The 18,446-nt window shown below is 46.6% G+C and overlaps 1 protein-coding gene across 1 annotated transcript in view; it reads right to left on the bottom strand.

Moving 5' to 3' along the window:
• MDGA1 (MAM domain containing glycosylphosphatidylinositol anchor 1) overlaps positions 1 to 18,446 on the bottom strand; it is a 147,988-nt gene that overhangs the window by 81,996 nt on the left and 47,546 nt on the right. Inside the window, exons 3-7 of the mRNA XM_059841385.1 lie at positions 16,441 to 16,615; positions 11,913 to 12,109; positions 8,972 to 9,104; positions 3,991 to 4,260; positions 3,268 to 3,597 (exon numbers count right to left, since the gene is read on the bottom strand). Coding sequence (XP_059697368.1) covers positions 3,268 to 3,597; positions 3,991 to 4,260; positions 8,972 to 9,104; positions 11,913 to 12,109; positions 16,441 to 16,615 — 1,105 coding nt within the window. The remainder of the gene's footprint in view (positions 1 to 3,267; positions 3,598 to 3,990; positions 4,261 to 8,971; positions 9,105 to 11,912; positions 12,110 to 16,440; positions 16,616 to 18,446) is intronic.

Genomic DNA, 18,446 nt, shown 5'->3' with positions numbered 1-18,446 from the left:
AAGAGAGACAAGAAGGGAATCATTTTACACTGCATTTTCAGCAAGTAATGAATAGTCTTGAGATGCTTCTGATGGAATCACACCAACAGCCTTGAACCCCCAAGGTTTCCGCTCGAGACACTTCAACCCCTCTATGAACACACTGTCCATGCAAGTTATCCTGTAGGGTCTGGAGCTTCAGAGCAACAAGGAGGATTCCAGCCTTTCCAGCAGTGTGTCCCAATATCAATGCCAAGGGCCAGGTGTATTGGGGCAGACTCCAGGCTCCAATTCCTCTGTGTGCAAAATGCTATGCAGCTGCAGGAATAGCATCAAGGAACACAAAGGCAAAAGCCTCTTTGATCCATTTTTCAATTTCTGGTCAGTGAATTTCTCAAGTGGAACTGCAGTCTTTCTATTTTTTTGGCCAAAAATAGAAGTCATATCTGCTGAGGTATCTAGACACCTTATCCAGGTCAGACCAAAACCAAGACTTAAAGGATAACTGCTTATAGATCTCATCTCCAGTCTTCTCAGAGGTCCAAAATCCCTGTTTGTTCCTAAACCATGGCAAGGAATCAGCTCTTTCTAAGTGTCTTTGCCTATTTTACTTTTATTACATATTTTACTTTTATTATCTATTTTGTATTTATTGGTGAATGCAGTGTGAATTTCTCACACCAATAAACCTCTGGCTCATCTGAGTGAGAGATGGGTCCCAGCACCAGTCACTCCTGGCATCCCTTCGAGGTTGGGAAGGGCTCACCCAGCAGAATTGCTGCTGAGCTGAGGCTAGAGTTGGAGGCACAGTAACACTCAAAAGAAATATCCAGCTATCAACTGGCAACCAAAACTTTGCTGATAAACAAAGCTTAATAGAAATCCAGTGTATACAGGGTACAGAGATGTCAGTGGGAAGAGGTTGGCTGTTCACATCCCCAATTCCACCAAGAGCCCAGGAAAGGGAATTTCGTGTTAAACCACACCTAATATTGACAATTTATTTGTGCTACACTTTGGAGTCAACAGTTCAGCTGAGGCAAATATGGTCAAAATCTTTTCTGAAAGCTCCTTTTTCAGCCCTTCCTGCTGACAGCGGCAACACTTGGATTGACACTTCCATAACTGCAAGGGCCATGTACTTTGTTTCCATTTAAATCAAAGTATAGGACTACAGAAGCTGTAACAAGCTGGTCTGACCAACATTAGCTCAATTCAGCTCCAGCAAAGGAGAGTGTGCTATGGTAATTGTACATGTTACAGCCTGCAGCTCTTTATGAACAAATTTAGGATGGATCCAGCCTAATCTCCCTCTGCAATGACCTCCCCATGCAACACGGAGGGCACATTTTCAATTTGCAGGTCTCCCGTGGGCTGGGGAATCTCATCACACCCTGTCCTGCACGGTGTGAAAGGACAGCAGCACTCTCAGAGCTAACGCTGCCGGCAGCCGCTCACCTGGTGAGCAGCAATTTTCTCCACAGGTAAAGTTGTAAATTGCATTTGAAGATTTTTTTTTTTTTTTTAATTAAAGCTATCACCTTGGAGCTGCTCGGTGGAGGCAGCCACTTTGATGAGCTCAGGCTTTGTTCAGTGGAGAAACATGGAGCCACTGCTGCTGTCCTCTTGCTCATCCTGTGGAGCAAGGTGTTTTATATGGGAATCACATGTTGGAGGTGGCTTGTTGCTGATTATGGGGATGTTGCATGTTGGACAGCCTTGGCTGCTGCATGGAGGGCTGTTTTCATTCCCTGGGACACAAAGCAGTCCTGCTGGCTCAGGCTGCCAAAGAGAGGGTTCAAAATGCCCCAGGCTGCCCTCCTTCCCTTCCTCATTGGCAGCATCCACAAAGGCAATGGGACTCTCCTCCAGACAGGCACAGGGCAACCTGTCACCCCAGACACTTTAAGACACTTCCTTTAAGACAGCAACTGGCTGGTGCTTGTGCCAACACCTGCACTGTCAGACACTGCCAAGCCTCTTGGTGGAATCATCCCGGGTCTCCCAGCTCTTCACAGCCTCCCACCCTTGCAGTCTTAAACACAACTGCACTCTGCCATCTAGTGATCTTGGGCAAAAAGAATTGTTCCAGGTGGTATCAGCCATACAAGTTTGGGAAAGCCAATTTTGCACCAGGATTGGTGAGCTCCCCCAGTTTTGTTCCCTGCTGATGTAACAGAGTTGGTGTTGGCTGACATGGAGAGGTCCTACGTTCCATGGCTGTCCTCAAAAAGGAAGGACCATTCTTCAGTGTTGAGTGGATCCACAGCACAGTCAGGGCTCAGTCTCCAGGTTGCCAATAAGAACTGAATGCAATCCTATCAGGAGCAGGCCGGCCCCAGAATTTCTAATGGGAGAAAAGGGCTTCCCAAAGCACCAAGATTAGTTGCAGCACTTTTTTCTGGGGAGCTGAAGTGAGCAGCATCCAGAATCAAGACTTGAGATCTGGCCTGTGGATCCAGTACAACCAGGGACAGAGAAGTAACATTCTGTGAAGGTGCAGGTCTAAATCTGTGGGCAGCTGACTCCCCTGAGGAAATTTCCATCAGATTACTAATGCAGTGCTTCTTTGTGCTGCACCTTCATGTTCCTGAAAAGGCAGCACAATGACAAGAATGTAATGGAGAGCACAGCTGGACCCGCCACTTCCACAGAAAGAGAAAGACAGCCCTGAGACTCTATATTTTAGTCCCCAGCATGACTGACAAACACTGACATATTTGTCCAGTCCTCACTGGGCCATGGGGTGAAGCTCTGACCCTGATTTTAGGGGGGAGGCATTTATAACACTGACACTTACAGAGAGGGCCCAAGACAGACTGCATTTGCAATCCAGCAAACATTAAAAGTCTTCACTGAAACTGTATCCTGGAAACAATGCCAAAGAAAAGAAAGAGCAGCTTTTTTTCTTTTACTCACTTCTAAGCAAAGGGGCACTCGAAAATTGCTGAAATACCACCACTTCTTCCTTCCTTCACAGTGTGGAGGTTTGTTTGAACAATCACACTGTAAAGCTGTCTCTGTAGCTGGAGTGCACTTTGGACTTTTCATAGGGAGAAAACATAAAGGAAGATCTACTTGGTACATTATACATCTGACAGAGAAGTTGTAACTACTACCCATCTCCAATCTGAGCCAAGTGCTTTCCTGAGGATATAAGACCTTTCTCCACTAGCATTCAAGATATGCATGTGAAGTTCCTCAAAAAAGCCAGAGGCAGGGGGCTGTGGGGCAGCCAGTGATGCCAAACACTCCTCTGGGGTCCCCACCTGCCAGAGAGAGGCTCACCTGTCTCTGAGGAGATGTTCACCTCCACACTGAGGTCAGGAATAGGTGCTCCCTGGAAGGTAGCCACGCACAGGTAGGTGCCATAGTCACTGAATCTCAGGTCAATAATCTCCAAGCTGCAGGTCACAGGAGGGAGCTCGGGGTCATTGCGGGTGATGAGCAACCGGTCTGAGAACCTGGCTGGTTTTCCATTCTTGTACCACGAGTAGACAACCTTCTCCTGGGGGACAGCATCTACATGGCATGAGAGCTTCAAGTCCTGGCCTAACTGGATGGTCTCGCTCTCTTTGATCACGTCAGGAGTGATTTGGAATGTGGCATTCTTCATGGCTGAGATGAACAGAAATGCAAAACTGGTTAGGGATATCAAAGTATCTTGCATGGGACAGGAAAACTGTTCTTTGCACCTCAGCAAGGCAACATTTCCACGCAAAATCTGCCCAAAGACCTCTCCCACTTATGTTCCCACAAAATGTCCCAAGGGCCTCACATCTGGCACCCTGGGCTCATCCAATTCAGGATAATGCTACAGTCCAGGATGAAGCAGCAGGCAGCGCTTGCACAGCCATTGGTCTGGGAGCAGAGAAACTTGCACAGGCACATCTCCAGAATATTAATTACTACTAAATATCACCTTCACCCTCAGCTGTACAAGAACAGCCAGGAGGAATGCAATTCCCCCTCTCCCTGAAAACACATGCTCAGAGAAAAGCAGCAGCTTACACCGCACCAGCAGGTTCACAATCTTCTTTGCTGGGTTCCCCACGTTGTTGATGGCCGTGCAGTTGTAGTAGCCGGAGTCCTCCACGCGGATCCTCCAGATGGTGAGGTTGCCTCCTTGCACAAGGCTGTTGGGAGGCATTGGGCCAGGAGAGTGGGACCAAACCACTTCTGGGGTCGGGTCACCGCCCGTCAGAGAGCACTGCATAGTGATGTTGTCACCAGGGTTGACCACCAGAGTCTCATTGACAGACAGCTTCAGAGCAGGTGGGGCTGGAAAAGCACAAAGAGGGACACTTCAGAGCTTGAGAAAGACCCATCCACTTGCCTGTGCACAGCTTCATACTTTTAATGATTTGTTCTTGTTGATGGCTGGTTTGAGTAGGGACAGCCGGAAAGATCTATGAATTGATTACAAATATGAGGTGTTTGTGAATCTAAAGTATGATCATTATCATATCTTTGAATGAGAGCTCTCTGCTCTTTTATGGCTAGGAAACAGAGCAGGCAGGACCTCACACTGCCCCAGAAAACACTCTACCAGTTGTGCTTAGGACTGGGACACAAAGCAGCTATGACATCTTATCAGTGCTCAGTGCAGGTTCTCTATGGCTTTAGGATGCAGGTCAGAAGAGAAGCCCAATAAACCCACTCTGCACACGAAGGAGTGGCAAACAGGCAATATTTGGCAGTGAAAAACCCAAGGCCTGAAGTTTCAGGCCACTGAACAACTGCAGCCGGGCCTAAGGGCAATGGAAACCTTTGTAGCCTTGATGGAGAGGTGAAGGAGAAAGGATAGCCTCAAAGGAGCCTGCTTGAACCCAATCACTGCCTGTGCTCAAGGACAGCTGGCATCAAACCACTCCTCTGATTCAGAGTTTCCAACGCAAGGAGCGAGCTTTAGGGAAGGTCTATCCCTAAAAAAATCTTTCCTCAGCCATGCCATGATACACCTCTCTATCTCTCACACCCAACTAGACATCTTGGAGAGGCAAAGGCTTTGCCAAGCAGATAGTCCTTGGAGCTCAGAGACTGAGATGGAGGACCAGGACCTGTCTGCACCTTGATAGACCATTAACAGCAGCTCTGACCCAGCTCTTCATCTCCTTCACCTCCTCAGGTGTTTAATATGCTTTTCTGTGCACCTGGGGGCCATCATAATCAGAGCAGTTCTCCTTCACATTCAGATGAGCTGAGACTGATTCAAAGTGTCTCTCACAACCTCTCCTTTGAATGCCCTGGCACTTGTTTTTTTTTGTTTTATTTTATTTCTGCACCCTTCTCACTACAGCCTCCTCCAGGAACTAATGCAAAATCCTTCCCTTTGTATTCTCCATTTCATTCCATGAAAAGTCTTTCAAAGCCTCTATGAGCACTATCACTGGCTCCATCCAGACAGAGCTGAGAAAGTAGCAGTCCCCAGCAAAAGAGCAGGGAGTATGTTTTAAGTAACAGCCATAATAATGCAAAATAAGACATTGTTCCATATTCATGAAGCCTGATTTAACAGCATCATTATTTCTGCCTCTTCTCTCCCTGGACCCTGTGTTAATGAGCTGTGCTGGCTTTGTGTTGGATCCCTGAATTACAGCCCATACAAACAAGGCAAGGAGGACTCTCCTCTCCTCAGCACCGGTGCCATAATTTAGTAGCACAACTACTGCCACGCTGGGATATTGCTTCGGTGTACTGAATATAATGTCCTCCCTGGCCACTGCACATGCTATTTGTGTCAGAGGTGGCCAGCTATGCCTAAGGAAGAAGGTGGCTCTTCTGCTACCTCCACTGGCCATTTTGAGGCCAGCAGTTGGAGCCTTTGAATTTCAGGAGGCCACAGCCTGCACTCAAAGAGACTTTGTCAGGTCTCTTTGCAGGAGTCTTGTAACTAGTGTGCAAGGGTTAATGCTTATTAAATAGCAAAGGAAGGATTTGTACATCCTCACCAAGCTCCAGATGGTTTCATGAGATAGTATGAAGCCCAGAAACACAATAGCTCAACTCACCGTGGTGGGGCAGGACACATTCCTGTCACTAACTCAGCGTAGCTGACACCAAATAGCTGTTTCTGCCCTTGGACATTGGACTGGTCTCAGGTTCACAGTGCACAGACAAACTGGCAGCTGCAGCATCTTGCCTGGGAATCTCCATCCATCCCTGTCAGAGACAGAGAAAGCCTGAGACCAGCCCATGTCCAGAGAGAAGGTGTCAGAGCTGGGGAGCACAAACCAGCGGTCCTGCAGGCTCTGGCTAAGATTTAGGGCTCTTGCAGGTTTAGGCTTGGATATGCAAATATCTGACCCACACTCATCTTGCCCAGCTCTGGGCAAGACAACGTGTTAAAAAGGTGACACGCTGGTGCAAGCCCTGCATGAGGGCAGGCTGTGTGTGCATGCATGAAGGAGGCAGGGAAACTGCAAATCTGCCACCTGCCACAGCTCCAGGAAGCAACTCCCGTGACACGCCCCACAATGGAGCCTTGGATGTGGCAGCCTGCGTGGGCTACCACTCCCCACTCCCACTCCCACTCCCGTCAGCAGACAGAGGTTAACAGACCGCAGACATTGTTATGCAGGAGATGATTCTCATTTATTTGTAACCTGTGGCAATTCCTTTTGTTCTTGGCTCAGAAAACCTGCTGGCGGAGTCTGCCGAGCAGCGAGGGACCATTAAAAACAAAGAATCGCTTTCAATTCTCTTTGAAGTCCAATTTGCTGCAGTAAAACTGCAGGAGAATTAACCAGCTGGGCTGCTTAATTTTACAGAAATTGAGGAAGGGGGAAAAGTCAGGCTGACCCTGCTGGAGCAGGCAATGGCAGCCTGGTGCTGAGCTGGTCCTGTAGCTCTGTGGACCCAACCTGCTGCTCTGGAGCCAGGCAACAGCAGCAGAACAGAGAGGGAGCAGGGACATCTCCTTCCCACTAAGGTTATAGACAAAGAACCCATTCCCTGCTGCAAGGCCCAAGTTGCTGAGTAGAGCTTGGGAGAAGTCCATCTCCTTACCAGAGACTATGATCTGCCCAAAGGACACTGAGGAGCCAGCTGAGGAACAGCAAATGAGCTGAGGAGATTCCCCTGGCCTGACCTGACCTGACCTACCAGTTCACCTCAAGGTCTGTAGTGCCCGGACTATAAATATTTAAGAGAGAGAAATTTCCAAGCATTTCAGCACCCTTTGGGGCCTTCTCAGTTAAAAAGGCAAAGGCATCCTGAGTGAAGCTGCTCAGGATTCTGGGCACAGCCAGGTCTAGAGAAACTGTGAAAGCGCAAGGGGAAGAGAAAAGACCTAGGCAAAATAGGAGAGAATTAAAGAATTTCATTTAAATATTTCCTCACCTATGCACAATACTACCTACAGGGCAAGTAACCCATATAATATTTCATGTTAAATATAGCCATGCTATTTAACATAAACCCTGCTCACACCGCAATGCCAGCTTCATTTTCACTGCCAACTTTTAATACAATTTGCTAAGAACACATTTTCCATGGCCCCTTTGAGCTTGTAGTGCCAGGCTCCACTGTAACTATGTATAAATATGCATTTATAATTATAAAACAGGAGGAAAAACCCTAGATAGATGTGCTTAAGAAGGTGGTGTAAATTGAGCCATATCGCAGACTTGTCATCAAGTATAACCTGAAAAATACATTTTCCCCATTCACTTAGGACAGGGGCTGGATTGAAATGACGAGTAGTTTCCCCGTGCTTGGGCTGGTAGGGGGAGTGGACATAAAGAGAAATTTGATTTTCTAACTCTTAAAAGGTAAAGGTACACAGGGAAGAAGAGCTGTATAAGATCCCTTTCTTCATCATGAACAGAAAATAAGTTTTTAAAGGGAATATTTCAACATTTGCTACACTCTCATCCTGAGAGAAATTCAGCTGATAGGGTGAGTTGTTTGAGACATGTTTAGAAATCTTACTACAAAGAGAATACTTTTTTTCTGACATCAGCTATAATTTGATTCCTTAAGCTCATTATTTTTCCTCCTCCTACATAAAATGAGGATACTATTCTTCAGCACCATGGAACTCAACTCAGATCAATAAACATAATTTAAACAATATCAAGAGTGTCCTGTCAACAGTTAACAACATCAAAAAAAGTTCTGTTGCCACTGCACAAAGATGACACAAGGGATGCAAACTGCTTTGTGTTACATTAGAGAGGTGAATAATTCAAACAGCTACAATGCCTTTCTCTCTGATCATGGAATACTCCAGGGCTGGAAGCAATTTCCTGACATTTACTTATTATTTGCAAGTATTCAACACGCATGGGGGCTTTATGGGTGGGGATTTTTTATTGTGTGTGTGGTTTTGGTTTGGGTTTTTTTAATGGACAGGTTGCAATCAGGTCCTTGCCACTATTTGATACACGACACTCAGTTATCGTTCACTTATTGCACGTCAAGCAAGAAGCACCAAAGTGAATCTGCTCACAACTGGAGGTGCCCTCAAGCACTGCCAGCATAAATGTGAGTGTAAAATGTATTTATTGGGAAGGCACTGGAGATGTATGTTTTCCACAAACACTGGCACCAGCGGAGCCCATTACCTGGGAGGTGCCTAGAGCACAGCCTGGTAAACCAGGCTGGAGTCACACATGGATGAATTATTTGTAAGAACTCCTGCAGCACTGCCCCACTCTAGACTGTATCAAATCTATTTTTAAAGTCACTTAGAATTATAAATAAATAAAACAGTGTATGAATTAGAAGCTACATAGTGCCTCAACACCTACACGTAGTCGGTTTTAATGATCTCACAGCAGGCCTGGCCACATGCAGTGCTACAAGAAACTAGAGCAGCCCTGGACACAAGATTTCCATGTGAAGGATCTGTAATCCCAGCAGCCATGTAAATGATGTCAGGGTGCTGCAGGCCCTGGACAGAGTGCTGTGTTATCCTCCTGGAGGAGTAAAGGCTATTGAGGAGGTGAAGGGTCAGAGGGCTGCAGGGACCATTCCTGTCCCCTCTTACCTGTGGTGTTTGTGAGCTGGAAGGTGATGGATTTGTCAGGAATACTGCAGACATTGCGGACAGACACCTGGCACGTGTAGCTGGCATAATCCTGAGGTCGAAGGTTCTTCAGCTTCAGGACTTTGGTTTCACCCTGGGATTTGGGAAAAACAGGGGCAAGAAAAAACACAGGTGTGCAAAGCATAGACCATCATTCCAAGCCCATATCCTGTCCCAAAGTTTACAGCTTACCAGCAGCTCCCATGAAAACCTTAGAGGACAGTGCAGATTTCAAGCCCCCCACAGCTCTACATAAAGGAGACACAAAATGTTTGCAGTGGTCATTTCACCTCCAGGGTTTCACAAAACACCCGGCAACTGACTGATATGACCTGGCAGCACTGCCAAACAGGTCTGGGCATAATTTCTCATTAACTACTGCCAGAAACATCTTGTTGAACATGACAAACCTTAACCACCACAGAACAGACCCTGAGATCTAACTCTGGTATGTCAGTAGGAACCCAAAGGAAGTCACTTGGGGACTCAACATTGCCATACCAAAGAAAATCAGAGCAGACTGAGGCACTAGTACTGGCCTAAATATGACAAGTTCAACAGTTATGCTCTGCAATACAAGAGGGAAAAAAATACAGAGAAATACACAACTTCCAAAACTTTCTGATGCCTCTTCTCCAGATTCTAATCTCATTTATGCTGATGTAAATCCAGAGTGACTGCAGAGACTTTGATAGTCTTTTCTCATGCTAAGGTAAAAAATAAAAACACTGCCTGCACTCCACTAGTTACTGGCTTGTTACAGAAACAGAATCAAGTTGTTACATTAACGACAGACGTGTTCCGTAGACTTTTATTTATGGAATGCAGAAAGTTCTGAGAATCATCCTATGGTCTGCACACCCTGCAACTCGTATGTCTTCTGCTGACAGCTTGTTGCTGTTGTTCTCCTTGAGTTTGTCTAAATCTCTTTTGGAGAAACCATTCCATAACCGCAAGCGTGAGGAGGTGTCAGCATGACAAATCCTCCAGAGGATAACCTCGAGGGACTGGACAATGAGCTCAGGAATGCTAATATGCAGAGAACAAGGATGTGGAGTGAGCAAATTAGGATGATGAAACCTAGGGCACCAGTAACCCAAGAGAGTCCTGTCCCCTGAGAATTTTGTAGCTATGCCACACAAATTATGGCATTTACAATATGCATGTCATCTACATACTTACAGGGTCATCTGTATCTCCTGTTTATTGATTAGTGAATTTAGGTATATGGGTATAAACCCTCAGCATAAGTAAGTTTTAAAAAGCTTCAACAGTGAAATCTTCACCTCATTTTTAATGTAAAAGCCTATTCAAACCTGACACAGATAGAGGTTCATCTTTAAGACAACACTGCAAACTCCAGTGAAGGGTACTTTGTTACTTTGTTAAACATTCCAGCCAGATTTTCCCTTTCCAACAGCACTGCAGAGCCGTGTTTTTGTTAACTTCAACTCTTACCACCCCAAACTTACAGGCTTATGCTGGTGCTAAGGAGAGGACCGCAAGGGCATGCCTGTCTGAGCACAGCACTCCCAGCACCCTCCTTCAGAGCTGGGAATGACCCATCATGTCAGGAGCATTGCCTGACAGGAGCTGCAGCACGCTGGGCCATTTAAACATTAATGCTGCAACATGGTGAATTTTTGCCAGATGCCTTATTTAGCTAGAGAAAATATCCCAAGTCCTAAGACATCCTCTCATTAAGCAACATCTCCTGTTAATTACACTGAGCCTAGTGAAAACTGGAAGAGCCCATGGTGGCTTTCTCCAAGGCCAGGGATGTCCTAGTTGGGAGCCACACAGCACACAGACAAAGCTGTCTTCAGGGCCAAACAGCAGCTCTGACCTACAGTGTTTCTGCAAATCTGCCACTAACCTGCAGCTCTCTCCTCCCTCCTCATCCCCCTGAATATTTCCATTTGGATGCCCATTTCCACGACCTACAGAGATGGCGTGTTTCAATAAAATATGAACATGACTACATTAACTTAAAGGTTGCCTGGGGCATTGCTCAGAAATCAAACTCAGCCAGAATGTGCTCTGGGCTGCTCTGCTCCCAGCTTTGGGAAGGCAGGAAGGTGCTCGGGATGAAACAGGAGCCCTGAGGAGCTGCCCTTTCAGCCCTCCCTTCCCACCCATCCCTGCCATGTGCTCCCTAGCAGCCTTGCTGGAAGTACTGGGGCTGATTAGCGTCTAAAGTACATTCAGCTCCTGAGCTCAGCTTAGGGTAACATGTCCAGAGTGCCCTGGCAGAAGAAAAGTTCCCTTCCATCTCCCATTACACTGGCTGACTAATTACTGTGAAGAAAGTGGTGTTTACAGGGGAAACCTGGTTGTGCAGGGCAAGTGCAACACAGGCAAGCAGGAGAAGGAGAAAAGACATGGACAACTTGTCCCAGGACAAGTCAGGAAGTGCCCAGGCACTGGGATCCCCAATTACTTGTGGCCATTAGAAAAACTCATGGATCCTACAGCAATGCCTGCCATTTGCTCACACTGCTAAACAGGAAGCCTTTCCCTGATATATGGAGCTTGGGCACTCAATTAGGAAAAAATAAAATTAGCAATGGGAGATAGAGGAGATCCAATCTTGGGATTTTTTTGGATTTTAGTCTCAGCCATCCAACAGCTGCATAACCTCAGCAGGGGAGCTGTGTCACTGCTCTCAGGGACAGTGATAAAAAGGGAAAGGTCCTCCTAGGCCACACTCCCTCCTACTGCTCTGCTCCTCTTGTACCCTGGGAATTTGCATGCAGAAGAAAGGTCTACCTGCCTTTCTGGAGGCAGCCTGCACCTTCTCCCCAGCATCATAATCCATGCAGGGAAGGAAGCACCACCCAAAACAGTACCCTGCATCAGCAAGACACTCAACACAAGTTGGCAGAGGTTTGCTTATTTTCACCTGTGTGTAGAGGGGCTCGTAGATGTCCACACCATTGTCCTGACTGTGAGAAAGTGTCTCAGCTCCCCGTTTCCAGATGAAGCGAGCTGGCGGGTTGGAGTTGACCGTGCAGCGGAGGAAGACGGTCTTCTCCTGGTAGAAGCTGCCCCGTACATCACTGATGGTCTGGTGAACGGTGAGAACAGGTTCATCTAGATCTGCAAGGGAGGGAAGGAGGGTCGCAGCCGCTGTTAGCAAAGCTTGGTCTGCGTGCACAGCCTGCAGAGCAGGTGATGCTCCAGGTACCACTGAGGAGAGGGGAAGGTCCCACACATCTGGCTGATGACAACTGCTGATTTAAAAGCAGTTTTACTACCTGAGGGCAGGTAGTACAACCAATATATAAAGGGAACACACAGGAGAAGCCAGAATTCTCCCGCTCACCACACAAACCTTCAGGGGATAGAAAGCAGTCTCTGGCTTGCAGAGCCCCATGCAGTCCTCAAAAACACCCACCTGCCTGCCACATGTGTCTCAGAGCAGTGGGCTGCCTCATATTCCTCAATGGTACCCCCCTACAGAAAATCACTACTTTCTGCTTCAGTGAGAGGATCCCCGGAAGCTCTCTTCCATCATAATTTCTCCATCTTCTAGCTCCCAAATCTCTCCTGAAATCATGGGACTAAACCCAGGATGTGAGATGTCCATACAAATGACATGACAAGCCTTCAAGACAAGGAATGAAAAGTAAAATAACAGGACAAGATCAAGGAGCTGAGTTGGAAAGTCATCTAGACAGAGCAAATCTTGTGAGGAATCATGGTAATATGCAATGCAAAACACTGTAATAGGTATGCATAATTTCTCTCTCTTCCTATTGAATATCCTCTGTGTATTTTCTTCAAAGCCTGTTTCAACTGTCCTTTGGCAGCTTCTAGTCACTGCAATACTATTACCTCTCCCTAAACTCATCAGATTCTTTTGTTCTCTTTCTTTACAGAAGATGCTCCTTTCAATTTCCTTATTGTACCTGCATCAGACATGCAGTCACCATGACTGAATCAATGGTTATCAGTGGCTACACTTGCAAGGACAGAAGCAACAGCCCTGCAGGAAGAGGATTTTCTCCATCCACACAGAGCATACTGCCCACTACAGTTGCTCACCTGCTAAAAAGGGATGATTTCCTTGGAGGTTGCAACAGGTATCAATGTTTGAATATCAAGGTAGCATGGGGGACACTTCAGAGGCAGTGGATCTTTCTCCACACAAAACAACTTTGAGACTGAGGTTAAATATAAATATCCCTTCTGACAAGAATTGGCCCTCTAAAATGGATATCAGTCCCTGTGTCTTTAAGTATGTCTATAAGGCACCTTCTGAGCTCAAGATGAAGCAATTCTATATTTTCAGGAGCATTATGACACATCTTCAGCTGCAAGGAAACCGAGGTACTTGTACCCAGTATCCTCTTCTGCTGCCAGCACGATCCTCTGCCTATGCTTAACAGGTTCATCACCTCCTGCCCTCCCATGCCACCTAGTTTTCACAATATTTTATTTTACAGATTTGTAAGTTTGGAGATCTGACTTTGAGAAAGGAAGAGGGAAGCAGGGATGAGTTTCAGCTAACACGTCATCCAAACAACGTATGCTCTCTGCTGAATCACAAGTGTCAACTTGTGGGTCTGCATCTTTTAGAGAGTGGTATGCTCGGCAGACAGCAATTGTTATGCGAACTGAAATTTGTCTGCTTGACCATACTGCAGAGATATGAGTAGAGCCATTAATGGAATAATGACATGACACAAAATATAACCCAGAAAAAAAGCTCCACCAACGAAAAAACACCCACAGCTGAAGAAAAACATATGCAGATGGGAAAAAAAGCCTCCTCTCCATACAGTGCTGTCTTCATGTGGCCACAGGTTGACTGAATATCAAATTCTTTTGGACCAGGACCTTGAGCACAACTTCTCCTCTTTTCCTCCTTCCTTGTCTTTAACCTTACTTTATTTGTTCAAACTTCACATGAGTGACTCTGTAGCTACCATCCTTCTGAGACTGTCTCTCGGCAGGTAAAACACTTGCCTTACTAACTGAGAAGAAGCAGCTCACCATTCCAGTCTCCTGGCTCCCAGCTACTCCCCACACAGAAAACAACACCTTCTTTTTGGTTGCTAAAACTTTCCTCCTTTGAATTCCTCAGCCCTCTTTTGTAGAAGTCAGCTCTAGGTCTAGCCCTCCTGAGAAAAGCTAAAGTAAGACCTACGACAATGTGTATGTCCTTGATGTACGAGCAATGCCACCAATGTCAGTGAGCTGCTCCAATGATAAATTTGGCCCAAGGCAGTTCATGGAGATGATCACATGGGATGTTTCATGCACAATAAAAGCTTGTAAACATTCACTCTTTTCTTTTCCTTACTTTCTCTCTCTCCCACATGGAAATACTCAGAAGAGCAGCTGCCTCTCTGCCAGTATCCAGCCAATACTTTTAAGCCTCACTGATGCCCACTTGGGGCAGAGGAATATTACGCTACGTGGGTTAGTGTTCCCAGTTTAATATCCTCTTGGCACCAGTGATGCTCTCTGTGCAACCTCACTGCCAAACACTAAAAGTATGACTGAGGAGCAGCAGCAGCTGTCAAGGACACCAAGGTACACACGAGAGTGATTACTTACCTCTAACTACAAAATGGGATGCAGGAAAAGAAGGGGTTTGTTTTCAAATTCTGGTTCATTCAGCTGAGGGTTGCCTGGGTGAGCGTTCAACAAAAACTGTGGCTTTTCCCATGTGTTCCCTTGTACCTACTTCAAATACTAGCAGAAAATAGTTTCTCCTCCCCAAAAACCAAGTGAGCAGAACAGAGGTGCAGTACCAAGTCCATCTGCAGAGTAGATGTTAGTATGAGAAAGCCCTTGGCCACTCCATTAGCCCCACAGTTCTACAGGTCAGAGCTGCATGAGGGACCACGGGATGCTACGTCACTCTAGCTCCAGCCTGCACCATGGGAGCACCCTCAGGTCATGAAGAGCTTCCTGGCACAGTCCTGTTCCTAGAGATGCAGGCCCTGGCAAGGTGTCACACTAAGCCTTGAGAAAACCAAGTATCCTTTGCAATGGAGAGTTATCATATGCCTCCACTACGTGGAGGAGAAGAAACAGGCAGAGAAGCCAAGCAGATCTAGGGTGGATGCCAGAATTTTTCTAAACAAAGTGATGCAATGCCAATGAAAAAACACTCATCCTATCCACAGTGGCTGCTGTGGAAGCAATCCATTTCCACAGCCTAGGTAGGATACTGCCCACACTACACTAATCCAGCAAAGGGTAGGGCTAGGAAGGAGCAGATGGGAGCTACTCCAGCCATACAGTATGACAGTGGATCATGAACCTGCCAAAAGGTAAGGATGTCCAAGTCTCTGGCACATTTTGTGACAGTCACATCACAGCTGGGCTGGACAGCAGGACTAAAAGGAAGCAATCAGGCAGCAGTTGCTGTCAGCAAAAAGGTTTGCCCAGACTCCAGGCTTGTACTGGGGTTTTGAAGCTTGGATGTTGTTCCACTGACAGATGACCGCAGTGCCCCTCAGCTCAGAAGGAAGAAGAACATCTAGAAGGAATCTAGAACAGCTCATGACAGGTTCAGGGACAGATTCAGCTGCTTTATGATACTTTATAACTTTTTAGCATCAACCTCTTGCCTTCTCAAATAATATGAGTGAGGAGAGGGATTTGGTGTTAGTTGGGCTGCAGAAAATTTGAATAGTGGATAGTCAAGGACAATGTAATGCCTTCTCCAAGAGAGCAAAACAAGTTTCCTAGGTATTAAATCTTGAATTTCTCCCATTTGGGCCTTACAGAGTAAGTTTAGTTTCTCTCCCTTTTGAACACAGCAACCCAAGAATAAACACTAAGTCCAAGAAACCCTCAAAAATCGAAGCCCAAGGTGGAAAACCACTAGCAGCATCTCCAGAACTCAAGAAGGATGGGTACCAGCCAGAGAAATGTTGAGTCACGTTCACATTATGGGCACTATGACCAACCAGGGCAACGCTGAGTCACCTTCACATTCACCCTATCACAGCTCAGCCTCCTCAGCTGCATTCCAGAGTTTTCAGCTCTATTTCCAGCATGCTACAAAAGAAGCAATGCTGGGCACAGGACACTGGTTTCAGAAACACCCCCAACATGCGTGGCACTACCAACCTCAAGAAACATGGCTTGTTTCAAGCTTCAAAAGGAAGACAAAGAAAGCAGAAGCCACACCCAATGCTACATCCAGGACACGTGCTAGGGTACCCTGTCAGTGACAGACATCTCAACACCCAGGTAAGAATGAATCACAAGGACAGCAGAGCTGTATTTTGCAGGGATGGATCTAATCTCCCCTGCAAAAAAGACACTGGGGAGAGCACGCCAGTCCCTCTGCTCCTGAATCAGGTGCGCGTGGTCCTAGGGCAATGCAGCTCCCTGCTGGCCCCGCAGCGAGGCAGAGACACGCAGTAGAACTGTGGGAAGGTCTGGGTTGCCGCTAAACGACTTACACTGCACATCTACTCGAATGGACTTGATGGCAGGGACCCCAACCCCATTTTCTGCTTTACAGTAATAGCGGCCCCCCTGCAGCCTTTGGATCTTCTCAATCCGAAGGGTCTCGTTAAGCACTGACGTCTCTTGGAATTTGTCCGACGCGCTGCCAGCGGTTTTGGTCCATCTCACCTGCATGGGAAGAACAAGAGAAATGAAATCAGGGACACGAAACAGAGATCCCAAGATTCAGCAGAGCTCCTTTTGTTGCTCTTCCCCCTCTTCCCTAGCTACTTCCATAAAGAGGTCCTACAGCACCACCAGATTTACCAATGCTCAACTACTGATGTCAGTATGTCTCAGTAGTCGCTGCTTCTGGTCCACTGCCAATCCCCATGTCAGAGTCCAGGGTAACCCCTCAATTCACCCAGACACACACTGCATGTTTGCCACTCCTCCTCTGACCCGGCAGACCAAGCAGTTTTATGCCACCATTTGCACAGCACGGGACTTTCAGTGATCAGCCTTGAGAACACATGTGGCTGGTAGGCCACAACACTGCAGCAGACACCAGCTCACAGCTACAGAGCTTTTACTGCAGTCCACACTCATCTTTTTCTGGACAGCAAGGCTGTTTCTACTTTTGGCTTTTCCATGAGTGAGAAAAGGCAGCTGCTATCTGACTCTTTCCCCTTTCCCACTGGAAACCCCTCTTTACTTTATTTTTGTAAGTCATCCTTTTGCAGCACACAAGATTTTTCTCAGTTTTTAAAGATACAGGGGAAAAAAAAAGAAAAAAAAATCCCTTCAGACTTCAAGCCACCTTTTCATTTGTTTGTCCTTATGTTACATGTCTCAAGATCTTGGCCTGAAGGGGCAACAGAGCTGCATGATAGTTCATGGTGAATGGTGGCAAGAAGACAGCAATCCCAAAGACTGAAGGGTTTCTCTTTTATCTGGAATGAGGTACAGCCCTTGCAGTAGCAATACAAGATTCCCCCTTGTTTGGGGCACTCCACACAATGAAAGAGAGAGACAGCTTTTCTCAGCCCATTGGTTTTCCATACCTGCAACCTTCCTTCTAAAGGCTGCTGACTGCCAGCCTCCTACTCTGGGACACTTTAGACCCTGGAACTGAGATCCAGCAAGATCAGCCAGCAGAAAGAAGAGAGACTTTCATTTAGCATTGACCACATACCAAATACCTTGGCCACTCTTCCAGACTTTGCCTAAGGCTCACTGCCATCACCTGATTGATGCTGATGCTCCAGAAGGAACAGGGGTGTCTCCATCCCATTCCAGAGCACCAGGCTGAGCAGACTTTTGGAGCTATTGACCATGGATTTATTCAGCCTTTGTAGGCTTGTGAAATTGTCTGAAGGCCCCAAGACTCTTGGAGTCTCCTGCTTTGAAGGACACTTCAGCCAGCTCTTTAATCTTCTCAATCACAATCTCATTTTGGTATTTTGGCCACATTTTCATGCTTTAATGACTGGCTGATAGAAAGGGAAAGAGAAGATTAAACAAAGGTTAGGATAAGAGCTTAGCTGGGGAAGAAATCAATCCATTAGGAGGGAGGGCAGAAATAGGATGCATGCCACATTTTATATGTGCAGGTTCCAGTCTCCCTGCTCATGCCTGTTTCTAGGCTCTGGTGCCCCCTGTGCAGGTCTGGCAATGACAAGCCAGAGTATTGCCCACTATCATGCTGTCTGCAACAGGCTCTGCTCCAGAAATCTCTCTAGATACTCAGACTCAAATCCCTACAACCTGCCTTCCATGCATTCAACAACCTTAGGCAGGGCCACTGCTACCAAATTCCCCATTTCTGATGCACACAGGTACCATTTGCCCATCACTGTCACAAGCCTAGCCTGGTTGTTTTTGCTGACTTGGCTCAGGTAATTTTCCTTTTATTGTTTCCAGCATATTTTGATGGAAAAACCATTTCAAATCCTTGCCTCTGTCACCACCTCATTGCCAAGTAGCTCCTCACAAGCAAGCCCACAGAGGCATTAACTGG

This window comes from Haemorhous mexicanus, chromosome 3 (genome assembly GCF_027477595.1).
Source record: "Haemorhous mexicanus isolate bHaeMex1 chromosome 3, bHaeMex1.pri, whole genome shotgun sequence".
In the NCBI taxonomy this organism is placed as follows: domain Eukaryota; kingdom Metazoa; phylum Chordata; class Aves; order Passeriformes; family Fringillidae; genus Haemorhous; species Haemorhous mexicanus.
The sequence above is the reverse complement of the archived record's forward strand: the minus strand, read 5'-3'. Positions and strand labels throughout refer to the sequence as shown.